Genomic DNA, 23699 nt, shown 5'->3' with positions numbered 1-23699 from the left:
CCACATGCAGGCGTGTGCCCACACCCACATTCCTGGGTTCACGATCACAACAACCCACCCCCTCCAGTCCTCACCTGCGTGCTCTCATGTCACGATCCTTGACCTTCAACTTCACTCTCTCCCCTTATTTACCTGTTGACATTCTACTCACTTACAAAGGCCAGATCAAACCTCACATTTTCCCAAAGACATTTCTCCCACACCTTCGATAACAGTTATTTCCCCTCTAACTCGACGTCACAAGGTGTATTTCACAATCTGCCTCATAATGGAGCTAAGATGGTGCTGTTATCCCCAGGAGCTCTTGGGAGGCTGATCATTGGTCTTTTCTGTTTTTGCGTTCTCCATGACATTTAAAATTTTTTTTCCCCTCGTGACGTTTTGCATCATCTTCAGTTTTGGTTGGATTCCATGCAGTCTCCAGGTCACTGCACTGTTGGCTTCAGAAACGGGTTCCAGCAAATGTGCCAGGCTGCAGAGACATAAAGTAAAGACTGGGGGCCTTGTCTTTACTTTTCATTTTAAGCAGAGACAATGAATAAAGGCAGGAAAGCTCTTTCTCTTGTCTTCCTGGAAGACAAACTTGGGCATATGATCACCAAGTGTGCTTTATGGTTTCAATTTCATTATCTACCGGCTTGTAAGGTTTTCTTTTGTTTCTAAATTTAACGGCTTTGAACTTTGGTGTTTGATATTGCAGTGTCATCTGCCAACAGATCCTTCACCTTGGGTCAGGTAATGAAGTAACAGCTGCAGTAACAGGTGGCCCCAAACATAAAACAGCTTTCAATATGGAATCGGAAGCCGCATATGGTTAAAGTCTTGCATTTCTCTAGATTGCCTTGTTCTTAAGACATGTAAAGGCAGTACAAGTGAAATATGCTTCCCAGCTCATGGGCCTTGCTGAGAGTGATTCTGTGATTTAAAATGACTCCTAATCCATGTGTCTTGATCTTGATGACACCTTCATTAGCTGCACCATCAAAAACATGCCCCTTTTCCATGGGAGAAATTCATTTTGAAGTGGATGAAAATCATTCAGCTCTAAATGGTTGCAGGATATAATTGTTAAGTGTGTGGAACCTGGAGCCATCTGCCTGGGGATAACCCTGGCTATCCTATTTACTAGATCTTAGGGGTCCTGGATGCTATTTAACTTTCTGGGCCTCAGTTTCATTATCTGTAAAAGGGAGAGATAGGACTGTTTCGTAGAACTGCTAGATAATTGAACTGATTTAGTACATATAAAAATTACATTGAAGAGTATCCAAAACAGAGTTAAGTGTTGGATTTAATGTTAGTGGTTACTATTTCAAAGTGTTCTCTTTGCCGGAAAAAAAAAAGGACATGGCAGAGAATACAACTGACTTCTGTTGCAGACTCCATCTCACACTTTTTTCCCTCTGCATTTTTTTTGTTCCGGGCATGTGTTGAAAATTATAAGCAGTCATGCCACTGATGTATGCATATTTAGTTTCACATATAACCTCACTGTTATTTCTTGGTGTCCTTCCAAGGTATCTCACAAGTTATCAATCTCGCCAAGACAGAGTGTGTTTTCTGACCACTTCCCCTTTGCAGTCAGGGACTGTGCCCACTCGCTTACGCACAGACTCAGACCGACAGCCCCAACCCCAAAGGAGGCCAGAAGCTTCCAGCCCTTCCCGCCGAGAGGACTTGCTGAGAACCTGATACCGTGTGTTTTAGGGCTGTGGTGAAGGCTGTGACCATAGGAACTGGGAACACCCACCAACACCCTGTCTCCCCCAGCCCCACTTCCTTCGCCTCAGTGTCATGACGTGTGGTTGCAGCGCGTTTGTGAATGTTTTCGGGGGAGTTAGGTTTCTGGTGTTTATTGCTTTTGTTGAATTGCTAAAGATTTTGAGAGAAAACCAAACAGGCAAACAGACAAGCAAACAAACAGATGGAAAGCACCCCTGGACTGACCAGCACTGTGAGCGGGCATTCTCAGGGCAAACCTGGGTGTTGGGGAGCTCGGGGAACGTCCGGGCTCTTACCATAGCCCCTGGAACTGGCCTCTGCAAATAAAACCTGCCTTAGACTTCTGGCAAGTTGGCTTTATTGGCATAGGAAACCTGCCAGTCCAGCCTCGTAGAGAGTCAGCGTACAGTCAGGGTGGGGGCGGGTTTTCCTGTTTACCGTCTACCCCCTTGGAAGTCTTGAATGTAGGGGCTGAAAGGGGTGTTTGCATCTCTTCTCCTGTCTCTGGATTCAGTGTTGCCATTAAATCCATGACTCTGCTGAACCAATCGCTCTCCATATTGCGTCTCCTGGGTACCACATAAAGTGTAGAGGAGTAAGACAAATTCACCAAGACTTCTCTGAGGAGGTGGGAGGGCTCTGAGCAGAGCTGGTCTGGGCTGCTGATAGAAAGGTCAGGTGGCATTGTGTCATTCTCGGTCTTTCCCTCTTGGGCAGGAAGGCTTCGCAGTCTAACTTTGTCCTGGTACCTCTTACACACACCCACTCACCCATGTAAACTAAACTCGACGTGGGAAGGGGCCACATCTACCCTGTCTGCCGCTGTATACCCAACCGCCCCTGCCGTGTCTGGCTCATTTCAGACACTTAGACATATTAGTTGAATAAATAAATATTCTATAAATAGATATAAGCACCTATCATTTGGGATAGGCTTGATTTAAAGTATTCAGTCCTACTGTCTTTGCGTTTTCCAGGACAGTAATGCTAGTTTTTGGTTTCATTGAGATGATCACTCTACCTGTTTTCTCTTTTTCTGTATTGCTGAAACAAGGATAGCATCACTCCAAGATCTGGGGAGAGAATATATTTGAGAGCAGCGTTGGAAACTCTGTGATTTCCTGGGATAATGGACTCCAAAGGCTTTTGTAGCATGCAGGTATCTCCACCCGAGATAGATTATGATGTCCTTGGGAGTCAGGGATCTTATCTTTCCTTAGGGGGGAATGTAAGTTTTAAAGAATCTGAAGGTATTGGCCCTGATGAGGAGGCAGTTGAATGGCACTCTTAAAGATTATGAAAGGTTAAGCTCTTTTGAAGATGATGTTGGCTGCAAGAGTATGAATTAAACCTTAAAACATGTACCAAGAGCTTTGAAATTTTACCTTTCCATCTAGTAATTCTTCTTCTAGGAATATAGCCGTCTGTACTACGAAAACCAGAGAAAGATCCATAGCCAGTAAAGTTCATCACATCATTATATTTGAGAGCCAAAAGTTGGAAACAATTTTAATGTTCAACAATGGGGAATGGTTAAGTAAATTATGGGGTATAGCTATTCAAGTGGAAAGTAGGACATTTTGTTGTGGCTATTTTGATGCCATGGATATTTTCTGTCCCTAAAGAATGAACCACTGAATTTCTAAGTAAAAAAAAAAAAGTCTGGTATTTAACACTTACCCAATCTCTGGAACTCTAATCCCTCCTACCTTTGACCCTCACTTCAAGAGCATTAAAAAGTGGGAGGGTATCAGAGATGGAGTAAGGCAATCTTATGTACAAATAAGTTATAACTAACCTCAGAAGTTAAGTGATTGACTTTTAGTGTCACCAAATAGCTGCAGATTGTAAAATGTACATGACAACCAAAAATAGCGTCAAATTTTTAGTTACCGGGGCAGTATTCATAGAGTATTTATTGATAAGAACAGACACTTAGAGTGAAAAAGCAGAACATGGAATATTTATGTATAATATGATCTAATTAATATGTGTACTGTTATTAATATTCCAAATTACTTATATTGATTTCCATTGAGAGGTTATCATTGAGATTATGAGGGATTCCTACTTTCCTCTTCTATAATTTTGTACATTTTTTTCATATGGGTATATATTGTTTTAATAATAAAAGTTAAAATGTTTTATTAAAACATTAAAAAGTAATTAAAATGACAGTATGATGGAGTTGGTTTACCTATGAAGAAGAATTTATTGATGGAAAATGTTTTTCAATGCTTGTAGCGAAATTCTCAGATAAAATGCTTGTAGCGAAATTCTCAGGGTTATGGGAAAAGAATGCCCACTTTTCTCCTTAAAGATTCGTGCATCTGAGGGATGGGCAACTTTGGACCACTGAACATCTCTTGGATTCTAAATATGTGTGAAATTAGGGGAACAGGGCAAGGACACTTTAATGCTGCAGCAAGAAATGGGCCACTTTACTACTGGCTCATGAGTTTTTAGGCAAGAGCTTGGCCAGTGAAGTGACCCAAATATATGCCCAGGGACCCAACTCTTTTTTTTTTTTTTCAATTTTTTAAAATTTATTTATTAATTAAAAAATAAAGAAAAAAAATAAAATAATACACATAATCAGTAATTTACAGTACCATCACTTGGTTGCATATTCATCATTTCTTAGAACATTTGCATTAATTCAGAAAAAGAAATAAAAAGACAATAGAAAAAGAAATGAAATGAACACAGGAAAGAAAAAAAAAAGATTATACCTACCATACCCTTTACCCCTTGCTTTCATTGATCACTAGCATTTAAACTAAATTTATTTTAGCATTTGTTCCCCTATTATTTATTTTTATTCCATATGTTCTACTCCTTTGTTGACAAGGAAGATAAAAGGAACATCAGACACAAGGTTTTCACAATCACACAGTCACATTGTGACAGCTATATCATTATTCAATCATCCTCAAGAAACATGGCTACTGGAACACAGCTCTACATTTTCAGGCAGTTCCCTCCAGCCTCTCCACTACATCTTGAATAACAAGATGATATCTACTTGATGCATAAGAATAACCTCCAGGATAACCTTTCGACTCTGTTTGGAATCTCTCAGCCATTGACACTTTGTCTCATTTCCCTCTTCCCCCTTTGGGTCGAGAAGGTTTTCTCAATCCCTTCATGCTAAGTCTCAGCTCATTCTAGGGTTTTTCTCAATCCCTTGATGCTGAGTCTCCGTTCATTCCAAGATCTCTGTCCCACGTTGCCAGGAAGGTCCACACCCCTGGGAGTCATGTCCCACGTAGAGAGGGGTAAGGTGGTGATACTGCTCGTTGTGTTGGTTGGAGAGAAGGGCCACATCTGAGTAATGAAAGAGGCTCTCTTGGGGGTGACTCTTAGGCCTAAATTTTAAGTAGACTTGACCTATCCTTTGTGAGGTTAAGTTTCATATGAACAAACCCTAAGACTGGGGGCTCTGCCTATAGCTTTGGTTGTCCACACTGCTTGTGAGAATATCAATAATTCAACTTGGGGAAGCTGAATTTCTCCCCGTTCTCACCACTTTCCGAAGGGGGCTTTGCAGATACTTTTCCACTCACTGATCGAATCACTCTGGGATTCATCAGGGCATCACTCTGGACAAACCAGCAAAATCTCATGAGGGACCCAACTCTTAATAAATCCCTGTTTTTTCAGCACCACCCCCTTCAATGCTCCTTTCCATATAATCTCCCATTAGAGAAGGTGGAGTCACCAAGGGCTGAAGTTAATCTTGTACTTCTCACAGGGCCTCTTACATATAGTACAGTGCTAGGCACACCTAAGTGATGCTGATGGATTAAATGGCAATTTTAGATAAAAAGCCAGAAGGATCCTAAGCCAAATGTTTTCTTGCCTTGTGCTTGACTGAGCCTCTCCTCTTAATCTGTGTTCCACCTCTCTCAGGGTCATAGAGCCAGACTCTATGTAGGATAGGCTTCAGGAGAGAGCAGGTGAGTCTCCTGTGGGTTGTAGTGGGCTTTGGGTTCTCAAAATATGGCCAAGTCTCTAATTAATAAAATGACACTAATATGGTGACACTGACTATCAAAAGGAATCATGTAATAGTGATCAATAAAATAGACATCTCATCTTTTGAGTAAAATTAAAAGCAACATCATTCATTTCATTAATAATTTTGACTATTGGGGACCATTACCTGGAGTGTTTTGTGGAGCAAGTATTTTATTCCCCCCAATCCTGACAAAAATCTACTTTTACCAGGAACATCTGGGAAAAGCTGCTTTCCACGCAGCCTAGGGTTTTCTAGAGCTAACCTTGGAAGGACTAGTCTTAACTCTGGGAACCACTCAGAATTTCCTTGGCATCTGTGGATACCTGCTTAATCCTAGAGATGCTTTCCAGGGACTTTGGAGGTTAATTCTTTCTGGGCAATGGAGGAAGAGGAGCAAAGGGAGAGAGGTATCAAGTGAATCACTGTGATTTATTTGCTAAATTCTGGTGAAGGTATCCAGGGGAGGAAAATTAGCTCCAACTTGGGGCAAAAGCATGCCTTGGTGCTTCTTCCGGTTGTATGTTCAAGTAGTGAAGAGGATTCCAGGCAAAGTGACCACATCTCTATTAAGGATCTGTAGACCTGCAGGAAGCCCATTGAACTCTGACATGTGACATCCCCAGGTCTTTTGTTTCTGCATGTCTGGGATCTCGAAATCTTTTCCCCAGGGAGAGCAGAATGGAGAAAAATCCAAACAACAAACATTGTGTGGAAGACTTCACTCTTATAGCAGCTACTGAATGGCCCCCTTACTCAGTTCCAGCCCTGTCTGGACCTGCTGTCCTAAATGGAACCATTGCAGAAGAAGCAGGGTTTTATGGTGGATCTGAAGCAGTCTAAAACTATGAAGCTGGGCAGTTTGGTTGTGTGGTGTAGCCCATTAAATACAATGTGTCCTGATCATGTTTATTTGTCTAAATTCTTCTTGGTGTTGCAAAACTGACCCCTTTGGGCATTAAATAACAAAAAAATGAGAGCCCATGCAGCTCTATTCATCTTGCCATTCCCTGTGACTTGCAGGTCTAAGGCTAGGAGGCCCAGACAGACTAACCGGAAGCTCTGGGCCCAGCAGACACCCTGACCTCGTTGGGCCTGGGGCTGTGCAGGACAGGGGTTCACCAGGGTCCTGTGTGGGCCGACTGGAGTGCTTCCCCAGGACTAGCTTCCATCTTGTCCATCCTCAGCTTTGCAGGTTAAACTGATGGGTTTGGGAGGTGGGGGGGATCCCCAGGACTAGCTTCCATCTTGTCCATCCTCAGCTTTGCAGGTTAAACTGATGGGTTTGGGAGGTGGGGGGGATCCCCAGGACTAGCTTCCATCTTGTCCATCCTCAGCTTTGCAGGTTAAACTGATGGGTTTGGGAAGTGGGGGGGGGGATGGGTAACTAGGAGAGGGAGACATTTGCCAGCCCTTTCCTGAATGTCTTTTGTCCCTGCCCCAGACTGTGGTAAAATAGAGCAGGGACCCGCTGGCCAGCCTTGTTTGTTTAAGCTATTGACTAATCTGAGTTCATGTACTGAGCTGGTTCATGAAGTTCTTGAACTTTTATTTTCCTTGGACTTCTGGAACAGTCAAAATGAAATAAGAAGTGGGTACTATCTTGAAAAGAAGCCTATGTGATTTAGTGAATTAAATGTTTGAATTTAAAGATCCAAGAAACTCAAAGAAAATTTGCGTTAACAGTCATTGAGGGCTACTCCATGCCAGGCTCTCATGTCCGAGTGAAAGTTGAATTTTCCTATTAGTTCTGCCAAGATCTCTACTCTGTCAGGCTGCCTCCAAGTCACTGGACCATATGGAGCCCCAGTGTCTGTGACTTATGATATTTTAAATGCAAAGTACTAATAAGCATATGTAAATCAGGGGTAAAAGAAAGTGAATATACCCCTGTGTTCTCCAATATGGTAGCCACTAGTCTCTGTGGCTAATGCAGAATGGAGTACATCCAGTTTCTTGGTTGCAGGGGCCAAATTTCAAGTTCTCCTTAACCACATGTAGCTAGGAGCTCCCATATTGGAGAACATTTCCATCATTAGAAGAAGTTTTATTGGAAAGCACTGATGTAGAGAATGAAAAAATATTGAATTCATATAGAATGTTTTTCATTTCAAAATATTTGCAAGCTGCCACCTGTGATCCCTATAAGGACTAGATAAGGACTGGAAAGAGTTTTCACTATTATCTGGATACCTCAGCTAATGATTATTTCACTCTACAACATCTCTGCCAGGCCCCTGTCGATGCTGGGCTTGATAATTCCAACAATAGAGATCTACCTTCCAAGGCAGTGGTTTTCATCAGTAAATTTCCCCTAATGCAAAATGTTTGGTATAATTCAGCATGAGGCTCTTGGAAAGGCTAATTTTTTATTTAAAAAAAAATAAAGGAATTCCATATCCTTACACATGCCTTTGCAGATGAGTCACACAATTTCCATTAAAATCATGTATAGAAAGAGTAAATGTCAAATGTAAACCCAAATGTCAAAAATTAAATGAGGTTATGCAGTTGTCTGCCTACTTCTCCTGTGGTTCCCTTATGTACGCTAATAATAAAAATATTAGTTTGGGCATATTAACCCAACCAAACAGATGACCTGCCCCTAACAGTGATCTTACATATTTTTCAATGATTTTCTTTCCCCAAAATATTTTGCCATTGAAAAATGAGGGAATTTTCCAGATCAAAAAAAAAAAAATGAAACTTACCCTTGAGAATTATAATCAGTCATGTTGGAAATGGGTTCATAGAATGCCTCTGCATGAGTCATCACTGTATACTGACATAGTCTAACTTTTTCATAAGGACTTGTCCATGTCAGTACTATGTTACTGAGCCAGGCCATCCCCCCATTGACGTGCCCTTTGGTTATCCTTAACTCCAACTTCATCTTACTACTTCAACTCTTCTGCCCCTTTTCACACACATTTGGATTTTTTTTTCCAAGGTAAGATCTGAAATGATTATTCCACAAAGATTTCAAATTACTGCCGCTAAATGAAGTAATAGACTTTGTGATGGCTCTTTCCCTTGGTGCCCTTCCTCTTACTTCCAATACTGGCTGAAGTGGCCAGAAATCTGACTGCCGGATAAATGATGCTTTGTTGTAGTAGTAGTAGTTGTAGTAGTGATTATAATAAGCAGAAAAGAAGAAACAAAAAGAAGAGCATGCGTTTATTAAGAACTGTTCAAAGAATTGTTTAAAATGTTGATTTATATTATATTTGTATCAACCTTATAAGCTATTTTCAAATAATACAATTTTCCTCTCTTCAAATAAGGAAACCAAGGCACGGAATCACAAGGCACCCAACCACTAGGTGGCAGAGCAGAGCTTGGATTTAATCGCAGGACATCTGACCCCAGGGTAGATCTCTGAAGTCTTCACTCTGATAATGGATAGCTGCATATTTAAAGCAATCACTTATTTACAGCCTCTATTTTACTTGGAGACCTTTGCTAAGTTCCAAGCACTGTTTTATGAGAGATAGCTTGTTATAACAGAAGGAATATAAGGTCTGTAATCAGATAGAACTGATGGAACATTTGTTTAGTGTCCAGCATGTAACAGCCACTTAATACATATTAACTTGAACAAAATCCCATCTGAATATCTTCAGTTTTCAGTCTTTTTCTTCTGTCTTTCCCTAGAAGACTAACAGTCCTTTGTACAAATGGGTATGTAATACATATTTGTTTTGTTGTGATGACACCATAACTACTGCTTCAATATATTAAGTTGCTTCAGATATTAAAATAGGAGAACCCACCTGGTTCAAGTGTGATTAAGTGCCTACTATGTGCCAGACGTTTTGCTAGGTCATGAAGGTACAGTAATGAAAAACAGATTCCAAGTCCTCAAGGCTCTTCTATTGGAGAAGCCATTCATTTAAATACAAAGAGACACTATAATGAGGAAAGTAGTAGAATAAAGGTAAGTGAAGGAACAGAGACAAAGGGCTCTTAGAAAAACCTTGGGACTTGGGGAAAGTCAGGAGGTGATATGACCTAGGCTGAGAATTGACAGTTGAATAACAGTCCACCGAATAAACAGAAGTGGCAGAAAGAGCCTCACAGGCATTTCAGACGTACAGGCATGGGAAGTAGCATATGTCCACCTTCCAAGTGCTTCTTCTCCGTGGTTCTCATTTCAGTAAATGGCACCATTCAATTGCCCAAGACAGGATTCTGTGGGACATCTTCAACGCTTTCACTTCCTTACTCTCCCATAGCCAGTCATTCACTAAATCCAGCTGACTCCACTTCTAAATAACTCAGAGATCCACTTCTTCTCTCCCCCACCATAATCATCCCTTGTCTTGATTCAACAATAGTCTTGTAACCGATTATCAGCTTCTAGGCGTCCTCTAACCATCTTTCTCCACAATCCTCCCCCAAATTCATTATCCACATTGCAGCCAAAGCTCATTCTAAATTACAAGCTAGAACTTTCCATTACCCTTTCAATAACTCTTTATTGCTCTTAGAATGAAATGAAATCCAAATCTGTATCATGATTGACAAGGACTTGATGACTCAATGCCTGCTTTTTTGTCTGTCTTTTTTTTCTCCACTCTTTCCTAAAGCTTTTCAATGGAACTATACTGGAGTTCTCTTGGTTCCCTGGCTACATCCTTTTTTTGCATCTGTCTTCCTACTTTGCGTAACTATTATACATTCCACAAGTCTCAGTTTAAATATAGCTTCCTCTGAAAAGGAACTTCCCAAGTCTGGATTAATAAATTCACGTATCACATGGTAAGGTAAATGGCTATTTGCCTGTGTAATGGCATGTTAAAGTGGGAACAAAATGGTGATGTAACACAATATTATGTATATAAGTAATGCCACTGTAATTAATGCCATTGAAAGTGGTTAAAATGGGAAAATTTGAGTTGTCTATATGTTCTTGCAATAAAAATTTTAAAAAATGGGAACAGAATACTAAGTGCCTAAAATTCCTATATTTCAAAGAAAGGTGCCAAGCCTAGCTATGCAATACTTGCAAAGAAGGAGTCTGGAACCAGCTTAAGTGTATAAAATGATGAGGTTGAAGGGTCCAAGAGATCATTTGTTCAGAGAATCTATGAAAGGGGCTTTGAGAAGACCAAGCAGAGAAATTAATATTTGTTTTGAAGTTTGAGTGGACAAAAGAACTAGTGTTTGTCCTGTGCCTAAGAAGAATAAAACTAAATGGCTCGGCAGTGCAATGGTGGCTCAGTGGCAGAATTCTTACCTGCTAAGCCAGAGACCTGGGTTCGATTTCCAGAGCCTGTCCAAGCCAAAAAAAAAAAAAAAAAAAAAATCAAGAAAGCTAAATGGCTGTGGCTGAGATTGCCTGTCTAGCTGCAGAGCTAAGTGAAACTTCACTGGATGCAAATTATGCTTTCCTGGATAACAGGGCTGAAGTGTGCTCCATGGACCAGGGTGAGAGACAGCTTGGAGGATAATTTTTAAAGGGACCCATCCAAGAGGGCTTCCAGCCAGAGGCAAGCTGTGGCCATAATGAAAAGAATGGGATGTACTATTGCAAAAATTGAGGGGAGGATTGGAGCAGTAAGCCAGAGGAGAGAGAACTTCAATCAGATGTTTCTAGTGGAAAAATCTTCAAAGCACCCATGAAAGAAAGAACTAGCTCTGAATATTCACTAAACCCAGACAGTGCCAACCAAGGTTATAAATATGCTAGGTCAAATAAAACCTTTTCCACTCTTTTTCTCTCCTTATCACACCCCACCCACAGCACCGCTCTTTCCATGGTGAATTTTCCAGACTGAATATATCATTGTGAGAAGAAAGAAGATTTCAGCATAAAGGAAATAGAACTGTTTATTATTAAACTAATTATTTTAATTACTGAACTGAGTGTGTTCTTAGGGCTAAAAGTGGCCAGAAGACCTTTCATTATTTAAGTGTGAGCAAAGAAATTATGAGACCTGCCTGAGTCTTCCATTTAAAGGGAAAGGAAAACTGGATTACTGAATGCTTTTAAGATTTTCTCTTTATCTTTGGATTTCAGCAGTTTAAGTATATTGTGGCTAGGTGTGAATTTCTTTGTATTTATCCTGTTTGGGATTTTCTGACTTTTAAAAATAATTAGCATAATGCATAAGGAAATTATAAGTTATTATTTATGTTCTAATACTAAAACTAGTGCAAGACAGGGAGAGATGGATAATAAGGCTAAAGATACAGATGTGGAAAATTTAAGGAGGTGTTTGTAGAGATCTTGGGCTTTAACTACTGGTAGGCCATTGAAGGGTTTCAACTGAAGAAGTTATATGGACAGTTGTGTGCATTAAATAAATCATTCTGGAAGATGGATTTAAGTAAGAGAAGTCTGGTTCTGAGGGGACACAACAGAAGCCAATTTAGTATGATAGGCAGGAAATGCTGAGAGTCTGATTTAGAGCAGAGATGAGAGAACAGCATTCTGGGAAGATGGCCACATAAGCAAACGCCTTTGAGATCCTCCCACTTCTACCTCAAGCAATCAAACTGATAGTATCTGGGGATGAGAAGCCTATCTGAGGCTTCAGATCTGGAGTAGATAGTATAAGAATAGAAATGCACAGGGAAATTTCTGGACAGAAGTATTTATAGCAATGAGTGGACATAAGCCCTAATAGACTTTCTGCAGAACTTCACAATAGACTCAATCCCACAGTTTACTCAGAGGCTTTGGCCAGGTGATCCATAGGCATCCTAAGAGGCAAATGGAATCTACTTGAAATTCTCAGCCCTGAGAGGATTCCATTTATGTCAGCCTCTTGCTGAGGAAATTCCTTCCTTATCTCTTACTTCAAATGTTTCCACCTTGGGCCAGGAGTCCTCTAATAGCCTCGCATGCACAGGTGCTATGGGGATTCACCTTCATGGACGTTGGTAGGGAAAGAAGGCTAAATGTCATCTAATGGGTCTCAGGAGTTTGAAAGAGAACCCAAGTCAAATAATAGAAAAGCTAGTTTATAGCAGAAGTTTAATAAATAATCAGAGGAGGATTTTTAAATGATTGTAAGGAGAATTCTTAAGGCGATATAAGAAGGTATTGCAAAAGTACTATTGGAGAGCAAAACAGATTACTTGAAATAAAATTTATCTCTGAGTTTTAAGAATTCAGCTGATGAGCTGAATAATAGAATAGATTCCTAAAAATAAAATAAAGATGTAGAAGATAAAATTAAATAAGGGAGTGGTACAATGGTGGCTCAGTGGCGGAATTCTTGCCAGCCATACCAGAGACCTGGGTTTGATTCCCAGAACCTGCCCATGCCAAAAAAATAAAAATAAAAATTAAATTAAATAAATGAGGAAAAGCAAAAATAAAAATAAATGGGGATGGGCAGTGGTGGCTCAGCGGCAGAATTCTCGCCTGCCATTCTGAAGACCTGGGTTCGATACCCGGTGCCTGTCCATGTAAAAAAAAAACAAAATAAAATAAAATGAAATTGGAAGTGAAACAAGAGAATCAGGAAGACAGATGTAGGAGACCCAATATTCTTAAATTAGGAGTTATAGAGGTAATGAAAAGAAGAGACAGAAAAAAAGAAATAATAATAAAAAAAAACTTCTGGAACAAAATTGAAAAGGGAACACATTCAGGAAAAATTTAGGAGACGAATGCAATAAAACCTTTCAATACCATATAATCATACTTTCAGAAGCAACTGCAAATCTCTCTGATTAATTTCTGTATTTCCTGAAAATTTATTTAAAACATCTAATACTTCAGATAATTTTATTTTAGGAACAAGTCTGGGGTAATGCTAAGTAGTTAAAAACCCATCAAACCAAGTTACCTTAGAGAAAGCTATAGGTAAAATTACTCTAAATATTTTCAGCATTGTGCACAGAAGAGATAAAAAGCTGTGAACTGGTCCACTCCCTTCATACATGACCAAGATATTTTTTATCCTCATCTTGCATCCAGTTTTCCCTGGAGTCTGATAATTTCCCATTAGAAAGGATCTCCTTTAGGGTTAAAGCAGTATATTTCTAGAAGACTGCAAACAAAACTTTCATTAAATTGTCGTTGACCAAGTCAATGCTAATTTGTTGTAATTTATTGGTTAATTTGTTAGCTCAAGGGAATGTCATGAGAACATGTTGCTTGTAAAATGTAATGAGAATGCAGGGTTAGAATTTTCAGGAGGCCAGACCATGGTGAGAGATTTCATTGGGTCCTCAGGGAGCAGAAACAGCCTGTACCTATTATCTGAAAAGCCAGGGATGCTCAGAAGAAGAAGAGGGATAAAAGGAGAATTGGTGAGCTTAAAAGGCCAACTACACTAACTTCAGAAGGTTGCTCAGGCTGACCCCACATGACGGTGAGATATTTTCATGTACTTTTTGCTTGTTGCTGTAATGCACATTTAAAAAAATGCTATTAATTTCAAGGTATGTAAATTGCATTTAAAAATATATAGGTTTACGAATTAGTTTTAATGGTTTCCAGATTTAGCAAGAATATCACTCAGGGTGCTGGTAGGAATCAGGTGGCAAATCCAAGGGATTTAACTGAGGAGACTTTAATGAAGGGACCATCTGAAGAGGTGTGAGCAGGGTTAAGTAAATTACTAAGGGATGGTGAAGCACCCAGAGAGTAGCAAAAATAGGAAGCCTTTCCCCCTGTTATAGGCTGAATAAAGGCTCCCTAAAGACATCCGTGTGCTAATCCCCATACCCTGTGAATATGCTATCTCATATGGAAAAAAGGGACTTTGCGGGTGTGATTAAAGTAAAGCCTTGGAGGTGGAGGAGATAATCATGAATTATCCAGATGGGCCCAATGTAATCACAGGGATCCTTTCTAGAGAGAGGCAGTAGAATTAAGAGTCAGAACTGAAGGAGAGGTCAGAGATTGGAGTTATAAGTTTTGAGGATGGAGGAAGGGGCCACAAGCCAAGAAATGTAGGCAATCTCTAGAAGATGGAAGGGGCAAGAATATGAATTCTTCCCTAGAGCTTCTGAAAGAATGCAGACCTGTGGACACAATTTAGACTTCTGGCTTCCAGAACTGGAAGATAACAGATTTGCATTGTTTTTAGCTGCTAAATTTTTGGTACTTTGTTATAGTAGCATTAGAAACTAATACACACTGCGGGCCTTAGAAACTAATACACACTGCAGGCCTGCAGTGACAAGGCCTGGAGAGAAGTGGACCCCTGGAGGAAGGGTCACCAGACAGGAGTTCTGACTGCAGAAAAACCCAGACATGGCTAAAACCTCAATGAAGCTGGGGTCCAGGTGGGGGAGAGAAACAAGACCCTGCTTTCTCTTTCTTTACGCCTTGTAGGTTCCCACCAATATCTCTCATCAGCTGAACCCCAAGTCAGCCATAGGGAGCCCAAGTGACACAAACCATGAGGCTCAGCCTCTTGGGCAGAGAGGGTCAGAAAATAAATCTGCTGGGGAACGGGGAATTGGGCAAATGGAGAATAATCAGGGAAGCAAGATTCTTAAATTATGTCACTGTTTTGTGACACTAAGTTATGACAATAATCTGCATTTAATCACTAGCTTATACAGAAAAAGGTAATATATATCATAATATATCTTAGCCCATTTATTAGAATTATGAAAATCATTTGTTTTCACTTTCTCTTCAATCAGAAATTGCAATTATAGCCTCAACAGAATAAATAATCAGATAAATAAATAAAAATTCATTATATTATAGCTTTAGTGGTGTAGAGTTCAAATATAGCACACAGTCTCTGTATTTGGGGGCATCCAACGGACTTTTTTTTGCCCTAGAATTCTGAGACCTAGGCAGCACACTCTCAAATAATGTTGCTCTTAAAGTGTTAGATTTTGAGATCAAAATTCCATGTTGAAGGTGTTAAACATGGAGATACTGGATGCTCATTGAAACTTCTCCAGATAGACATGAACCATAAGGCAAAAGTGTGAAGGCAATCCTGACATTTAAATTGTATTTTCATGCTCAGAAGTTGTAGGAAACGGAGTGTTTTCATTTGTTAATGCCGCCAGAATGCAATATACCAGAAATGGGTTAGCTTTTATAAACGGGATTTAAGTTACAAGGTTACAGTTCTAAGGTCATAAAAATGTCCAAACTAAGGCATCCAGAGAAAGATACCTTGACTCAAGAAAGGCCAGTGGCTGTCACATGGGAAGGCATGTGGCTGGTGACTACTGGTCCTTGTTCCTTGCTTCTGGTTCTGTTACTCCAGTTTCTGACTCCAGTGGCTTCCTCACTAAGCATCTGTGGGTCCTGACTTAGCAACTCTAGGGCAAAATTCTGGATTTCATCTTAGGTGAGCATCTCAAGGAAAGGCACATGGCACCATCTGCTGGGCTCTGATTCCTGTCTAGTTTCTATCAGCTCTCAGCTTCTGGCATCTCCTGCAGCTTCTGCATTTCTAAATGTCTGTGTCTCTGTTGGCTCTGAAACAACTTTGTTTTCTCCAAAATGTCTTCCCTTTTAAAGCACCCCAGTAAACTAATCAAGACCCACCTTGAATCTCCATCAAAGCAAAAGGATACACCAATAATTGGGTATGCCACATCTCCGTGGAAGTAATCTAATAAAAAGGTCACACCCACAACTGAGTGGGTCAATCTCCATGGAAACAATCTAATCAAAGTTTTCAGTCTAAACAATAGGTCTGGCCCCCCAAGATTGGATCAAGATTGAGAGAACATGGCTTTTCTGGGTTTCAAACTAGCACAGGGAGTTTAGAGAATAGCATCATTTCAATGAAGACTAAAAATATTTGAGTTTTCCTTATATGTGTTCAGAGGAACATAAAGTGGGCAAGAAGTGGGAAGCTACTTTTGGAATTTCTAATAAGATGCAACTGACAGGAAAACCCAGGAAATCTAGCCCAAGTATTTTTCTCTAAAAGAAAAAGAGTGTTCATGAAATAAATACAGTTGTGAGTGGCAGGCATGCAAATTCAACATGTCCAAAATAAAACTTATTGTCCTTTGTGCTCATCTCCCTACAATCTGATTTTTTCTCTTTTGTTCTTTCCCTCTAAGGTAGTGCCACTGCTCAGTCACCCAGCTAGAAACCCATGTCATAGAGTATAGGAACTATGTCTTTCTTAGGCTATAAAAAATGTTTATTGAGAGTCAGTGCTAGGGGAAAATAAGGAATATGGTGTTTTGGGTTTTCCATTTTTATGTGTCTCTGTTACTTTTCTCCTTAGAGCAATGAAAATTGTCTAAAATTGAGTGTGATGATGAATGCACAACTAAGTGATGAAACTGTGAGACACTGATTGCATACTTTGAATGGATTATGGTATGTGGATGTATCTCAATAAAATCTGAAGATTCAAAAAAATATTTATTGATGCAACCTAAAATTTTCCCTTTCATCCACATTCAAATATATAATTCAGTTTGTTAATTATGTTCCCAGTGTTGTGCTACTATCACCATCGTCTATTTAAAAAAGAAAAGACTGTTTCATCAATTGTAACAAATGTACCACACTAATGCAAGGCGTTAATAATAATAGGAGGGTATAAGGGAACTCTATGTTTTCTGCATAAATTTTCTGAAAACCAACAACTTCTATAATAGAAAAAATGTTTATTCAATGGCTCTTCAATGTCTCTGGCAGTGGTTTCTGTGTTTGTGCAGAAAGGCAGAGTTTATGAAGTCCATGACAAATAGTCATGGATATTTTCTTGAAATTGCCTGGGAGGAGAATATCAGGATTGATTTTTTACATCATATGATTTTTACACATAAAAAGACCATCAAATATTTGTTGACTACTTCAAAGATAGCAAATTATATATATATGTGTGTGTTTGCATATGCAGAGACAACACACACACACACACGCACACATACTCAAGCGATGCAATAAAATGAATGTGAGGCCAGATATAGAAAGTGGTCCTTACTGTCCAGTGCTCAGTGTTTTTAACTCTAAGATTCCTCCTTTCCCCTTGGTTTTATTTCCTTTCTTTGAGTCATGGGACTTTCTTCCTTGTTTCGTGATCTCCAGATTTTAATGGTTCCAAGAACTTCCAATTGAGTAAATACTGAATCTAATAGAACTAGCTTACAATATACAGAGCCTCCCTGCAAGGTGCCTCCATCCAATGAATTAGTGGTTCTCAAAATGTGGTCCTCAGACCCCTGGAGGTCCCTGAAACCCTTTCAGGGGTCCTCAAGATGAAAGATATTTTAAAAGTGATACTGAGATCTAATTTGCTTTTTTATTGAGTAAACATCTGTACTGACGGTACAAAAGTAATGATGGGTAAGATGCTGGAGCCATAGCTCAGGTCAAGTACAGCTGACACCAAAATTGTGTAAGTAGTGACTATAGTCTTCACTGTTACACAATTCATAGATTTAAGAAATCCAGTTTCATTTAAGAACAGCCTTGATGAAGCAGTAAAAATTACTATTTTTATTAACTATTGACATTTGAATATACATTAAAAAATATTTTGTGGGACAAGTTGGAAAGTGTGCCTCCAAGCTCCTCTGCTGCATACCTAAGTGTGTTGATTTCCATGAGTAAAAACACTTTTGTGATTGACTGAGTTCTGAGCTGAGCGAATGACAGAAAAACTCAGGTTTTAAGACATGAGTGTTTGACAAACATTGTCTGGAAAATGAGCAATGAGAGTCTTTCAGTTTAAGGGAAACAACTGATAGCATTGTCAATAATATATTCAAGCTTTGAATGAAAAACAGAATTTTGGAAAACTTACATCCGCCACTACGAACTTAGCTTTCTACTATGAAAGGCTTTCCCAAAGATATCCGTGGTGATGTTAATGAATGCAGGTTTTTGACATTGTATAATGAAATGTGTCAACATGTGGAAGAGCTTATCTTCGTGAACCAATGTTTTCCTTGCGACCAAGGCAAAATCATCCCTATTCAATGCGTAAGATAGACCAATGGATATTAACATAACAGAGGAGGAAACAAATGTCTCTTATAGGGTTTCCACATGGCAACTAAAGGTTAAGAAATAACCATTTGTGTTTCGTGTAATAGCAAGGACAAGCTCCACAATTATCTGGAAAGGCAATTAAAATATTCCTCCCTTTTCTAACTGCATTCTTGTGTGAGGCTGGATTTTGTACCTCAAGCAAAATAAGATATCACAACAGATTGAATGTAGGAGCAGATATGAAAATCTGCTTGTCTTCTATTAAGGCAGACTTTAAAGGGATTTGTAAGATATAAGCCATACAAGTCTTTTCACTAATATTTTTGTTTTGAAAATATTGTTATTTTTCATAAAAATGTGCTACATTTTGTTAAATCAAATGAGTAAAAATTTCTATTTGAATTTCTAATATGGTAAATATTGATAACCCGCCTTGAAAAAGCTTTTTGGGGTTCTTGATTTTTATGAGCCGGAAGGGATCCTGAGACCAAAAAGTTTGAGAACTGCTATAATTGCATAAATTCTGAAAATCACTCAAGTGCAAGTTTTCCTGAGTTCTATCATCTTGAAGTTAAAATTCTGCAAAATTTGCATTAAAAGTACACGTATTTATTCCTCATTATTTAGACATTGTGCCTTTAAGTTTGCTATATGTTTTCCTGGTTCAATTATGGTATCATATATACGAGAAAGTGACATTATTTGGGGACCTTGACACTCTCCTCTTTAACATTTAATCTTCTCCCCTATCCAGCCCTCTGTTATAAGAATGTCAGAAATATTTGTTTATTTTATTGTTTTACTTGCTTATTCATCAAAAAACTTTCAGCAGAAATTCAATACAAAAATAAAGACTGACCTCAAATAGCCCCCAATCTAGAAGAGGAGACAGAGAAGTAAATTAAAGATTATTAAATGAGGTTTCAGGCTAAGATAAACGTGCACATAGAATAATGAAGAATCATAGAAAAGTGGTGCCCAAGCTAGAGAGGGGTATCAAGGAAAGTTTTTTTTTTAATTTTTATTTATTTATTTTTTCCAATTGACAATTTCCCTTGCTCATTGATTTTTTTAATTTTAAATTCTTTATTCTTTAATGCAGTGCATGATTATATTAATATTTTCATCATATAGCTGTGCATTTATCATCACAATAGACTTTTTTTTTCTTTTTTGTGAAAAATAACATATATATATAAAAGCAATAAATTTCGAAGCACATTGAAACAATTAGTTGTAGAACAAATTCAGAGTTTGGTATGGGTTACAATTCCACAAATTTAAGTTTTTATTTCTAGTTGTTTTAAGGTACTGGAGGCTAAAAGAAATATCAGCATAATGATTCAGCACTCATACTCATTTGTTAACCCCTTCCTTCTCTATATAACTCCACCAACACCTTTGATCTTTCTCCCACTTCTTTAAGGATCTTTGGGCTGTGCCCATTCTACCATTTTCATGTTGGAGGGGCTGTTGATAATATGGGATAGGGGGATGGAACTAGTTGATGTTCTGTGTTCTGGAGAGGCTGGGCCCTCTACACTTTAGGATTTCTTTTTTTACATAGGCAGGCTCTGGGAATCAAACCCGGGTCCTCTGGCATAGCAGGCGAGCATTCTAGCCTGCTGAGCCACCGTGGCCTGCCCCATTTTAGGATTTTTAAAGGCAGAAGGGCTTTAACTGAATGTTTGCAGATGAGAAACCATTCACCAGGAGAAAAAGCTAGAGAAGGGTGATTCTAGCAGAAGAGACTGGATAACTAATGGTATAGAAGTAAGAAATGTTAGGGAAGGTGCAAATAGTTCTGTGTTCCTGGGGCATAAAATGTCAGACAAACGGAAATAATGATGTTGTAAAGCAGTAGGAACTAGAAGATGATAGATTCATGTTAAGTGGCTTGAGTTAATCTCATGGGCCAGAAGTTTTAGAGGGACTCCATGAAGTCCTGGCAAGGACTGCAAACTATAGTCACTCTCCGCTTATCCTCCTGGCTACTATTTTACTGGTGCTTTAGCCATTTGTCTTGTTTTGTCCATTCATGCCCTACAAGTGTCTCACATCTAGATTTTGCCAAAGCTTTTTCTTTGAACCCTTGACATGTGAAGCACAAACAAAGCAAAAAAGATTACAAATTTTTGGAAAATTCCAAATACTGAAACCTTTCTTTAAAGAGATTTGCAGCACATATTTATGTATTTATGACACTAAGATCTGCACTTCTTAACACAAGCAAACTAATTCTGTTTAACATAGCATTTTCCAAGCTTATTTGACTATAGGACTGTCCCTTTTCTTAAATGAATATCAAGTAACCTCTAGAATCGCAGTTCTTGAACTGTTGCTTGGGGACCCACAGGATTATCTGAGTTGTTTTCAGGGTTCTGTAATGTCAAAACTATTTCTATAATGATATGAAAACATCACTTTCCTTTTTCACTCCCTCATGAGTGTACGGTGGAGTTTTTGTAGAGACTACATGTTGTGTGATATTGTAACAGTTCAAATATAAAAGTGGACATGAGGTTCTATTAAGCCAAACATTAAAGAGATTTGAAACAACACCACTCTTTTTTGGTTTTTGTTTTTGAAAATCTGGTTATTTTTTATAATATTATATTATGTTTTGCTAATATGTAATTAGCTAAAAATTTCTCAGTTTGGATTTCTAATACAGTAAATATTTCCAAACAAAATGCACATAAAAACATGTCTTTGAGGTGCTCAATAATTTTTACAGGTGTAAAGGGGGTCCTGGGATAAATCACTAATTCAGCAGAATTGCTAGCAGTGAACATCTGTTATTTTCCCCTGCCCAACATCCCAGTACCCCTTCCTTATCTTTCTGATATAAATACCTTAATTTTCATTTGGGAACTCTCTTCTCCTCTCAGACAATGTTGTTAAGATTTGGTTAATTCAATCCCTTGGCTCAAAGGAAAGCACAGACCTGTACCTAGCCATGCTTGAATCCAGATCTATTTCTGGATTTTTCACCTTCATGAACCAATAACTTGTCACCTGAGACCAAAACAGTCCTGATTTAATACACTAGAGTACAAGGAAATACACTTGGATTTCCTTTGCTGATATAATCATACCTGAGAATTGCCAAAAACTTTGAACAACTTTGGTTGTGTTCTGGGTCTCGGCCTACTGGTTTACCAGGGCTTTGACTTAATTTTTTAAGTGATTTTGGCAATGAATTAACTGATTAACTGATATATTAATAAAATATAAGCATATGAATGAATTCATGATAAATAAGCTAGATGCATCCAGGTGGAAAGACATATTAAACAACTAATTAAAATAACCATTCATTCTCTGCTTAAGATAGCCCCTGGCCATTTTCTCCCTGGGTAGTTGTTACTTAGGGATTAGTTTCATCATTATCTTTGCCAAAGAAGCCTTCTCTTACTCTCCAGAAGGGTTTAGACTCCACTATTATAATGTTCTCATTGTACTTGTACTTTGCCTTCAAAGCAGTCATCCAGATTTTAGTTAATGATGTGTGTGACTTTTTGTTCAATATTTACTTTTCCCGCTAGAATGTAAGCTCCAAGCTCTGTCTTTTTTTTGGTCACCACCTCTCTCCCTAAGCTCCAGTTCGTCTGGGGTATAATTGGGTCCCACTAATATGACCGTAGACTGAATGAAGGAAAGCATGAGGACGATTATAGAAGAAGAGGTAAAGAGTGCGACAGGAGCCAAAAACTGAGCCAACCTGGGTCTGTGACCCAGAGAAAGACTTCCGAAGAAATGACGTTGAAATTGAGAGAGGAACTATGAGAGTTATCCCAGTACCAGGAGGTGAAGAGAAAGTACACTAAGGCTAGGGGTAATGTATGAAGGGGAGAGCCTTCAGCTTTGTCATCCCTCTTCCCCAATTAACGGTGGGGAGAGCCCTCCTCAGCTGTCTGCCTCAGAAGTGTGCATCCCTTTGTGTGTATCCCTCTGCTCTTCTCTCCGCACCTTTGAATTTTTGAGAGTTGATGTTTTCCCGCTGACACGTTCAAAACCTGCCTTACTCAAAGGCATTTTGAAGGTGCAGAAACAGAGATTTGGGAAGGGGTTCTGGAATTTTCAACGCCTGTCAAAATACTTAATTTGGAACCATGATAGAGGCAGAACTCTCAGGATCCCTGCAGATGCTACTGGGGGTGGGAAATGAGGGTAGCGGACAGATAAGAGGAAGCTTTAGAGATCACCAAGTCCAACTTTCTAAGTCCTATGGAGGAGACTGAGGCTCAGAATAGCGGACTGACTTGAGGATGTTACCCTTACTTATCCTTTACCGAGGGATTCATGGGCGTCTCCCCAGCTCATCTGAAAGCGCAGCTGGAGATGAACAAGTGCAGCCTGGTACGGCTGAAGGAACCCACACCGTCCTCCTCTGTGCGGGCCGGGCAACTAAGAGAGATGAGAGACAGAGAGGGAGGGAGAGAGGAAGGAAGGGGAGCTGGAGGTGGGAGTGGAAGAGGCGGCCTGGCCCGGGGCTGATTGGCTCCGGAACCCAACCCTGGCGAAGCGGTTTATAAGAGTTGGGGCGGCGGGACATTCCGCCGCTTCGCCAGCGCGCCCCGGGAGCCGCTGCCCCGCTCCAAGCGCCCCACGCTCCAGGCCCCGCCTTGGCCCGCGCCGGCCCCGCGGCTAACTTTGAGTTTGCCGCCCGCAGAGAGGGGAAGGGAGGGCGCGAGCGAGGGAGGCGAGCCCCGGAGCCAGCCGGGCAGAGCGCCATGCGCCGCGCCAGCCGAGACTACACCAAGTACCTGCGCGGCTCCGAGGAGATGGGCAGCGGCGGCTCCGGCGCCCCGCACGAGGGTGCCCTGCACGCCCCACCGCCCTCGCCCGCGCCGCACCCGCCCCCCGCCGCCTCCCGCTCCATGTTTGTGGCCCTTCTGGGGCTGGGGCTGGGCCAGGTCGTCTGCAGCGTCGCTCTGTTCCTCTACTTCAGAGCGCAGGTACGCACCCGCCTCCCCGGGAGCGCGCGACGGGGACGCACAGACCTCGTGCCTCTCGCGGATGGGGGAAACTGAGTCAGGCCGCCGGGTTCGGCTCCCC

The 23699-nt window shown here is 40.1% G+C and overlaps 1 protein-coding gene across 1 annotated transcript in view; it reads left to right on the top strand.

The window, feature by feature from the left end:
* The first annotated feature begins 23374 nt into the window (after nucleotides 1-23374).
* The window catches only part of TNFSF11 (TNF superfamily member 11), a 35385-nt gene continuing 35060 nt past the window's right edge, over nucleotides 23375-23699 (top strand). Inside the window, exon 1 of the mRNA XM_077155833.1 lies at nucleotides 23375-23599. Within this exon, the coding sequence (XP_077011948.1) occupies nucleotides 23375-23599 (225 nt within the window). The remainder of the gene's footprint in view (nucleotides 23600-23699) is intronic.

This window comes from Tamandua tetradactyla, chromosome 4 (genome assembly GCF_023851605.1).
Source record: "Tamandua tetradactyla isolate mTamTet1 chromosome 4, mTamTet1.pri, whole genome shotgun sequence".
In the NCBI taxonomy this organism is placed as follows: Eukaryota; Metazoa; Chordata; class Mammalia; order Pilosa; family Myrmecophagidae; genus Tamandua; species Tamandua tetradactyla.
Note: the sequence above shows the minus strand (reverse complement) of the source record. Positions and strands in the feature narration are given on the sequence as shown.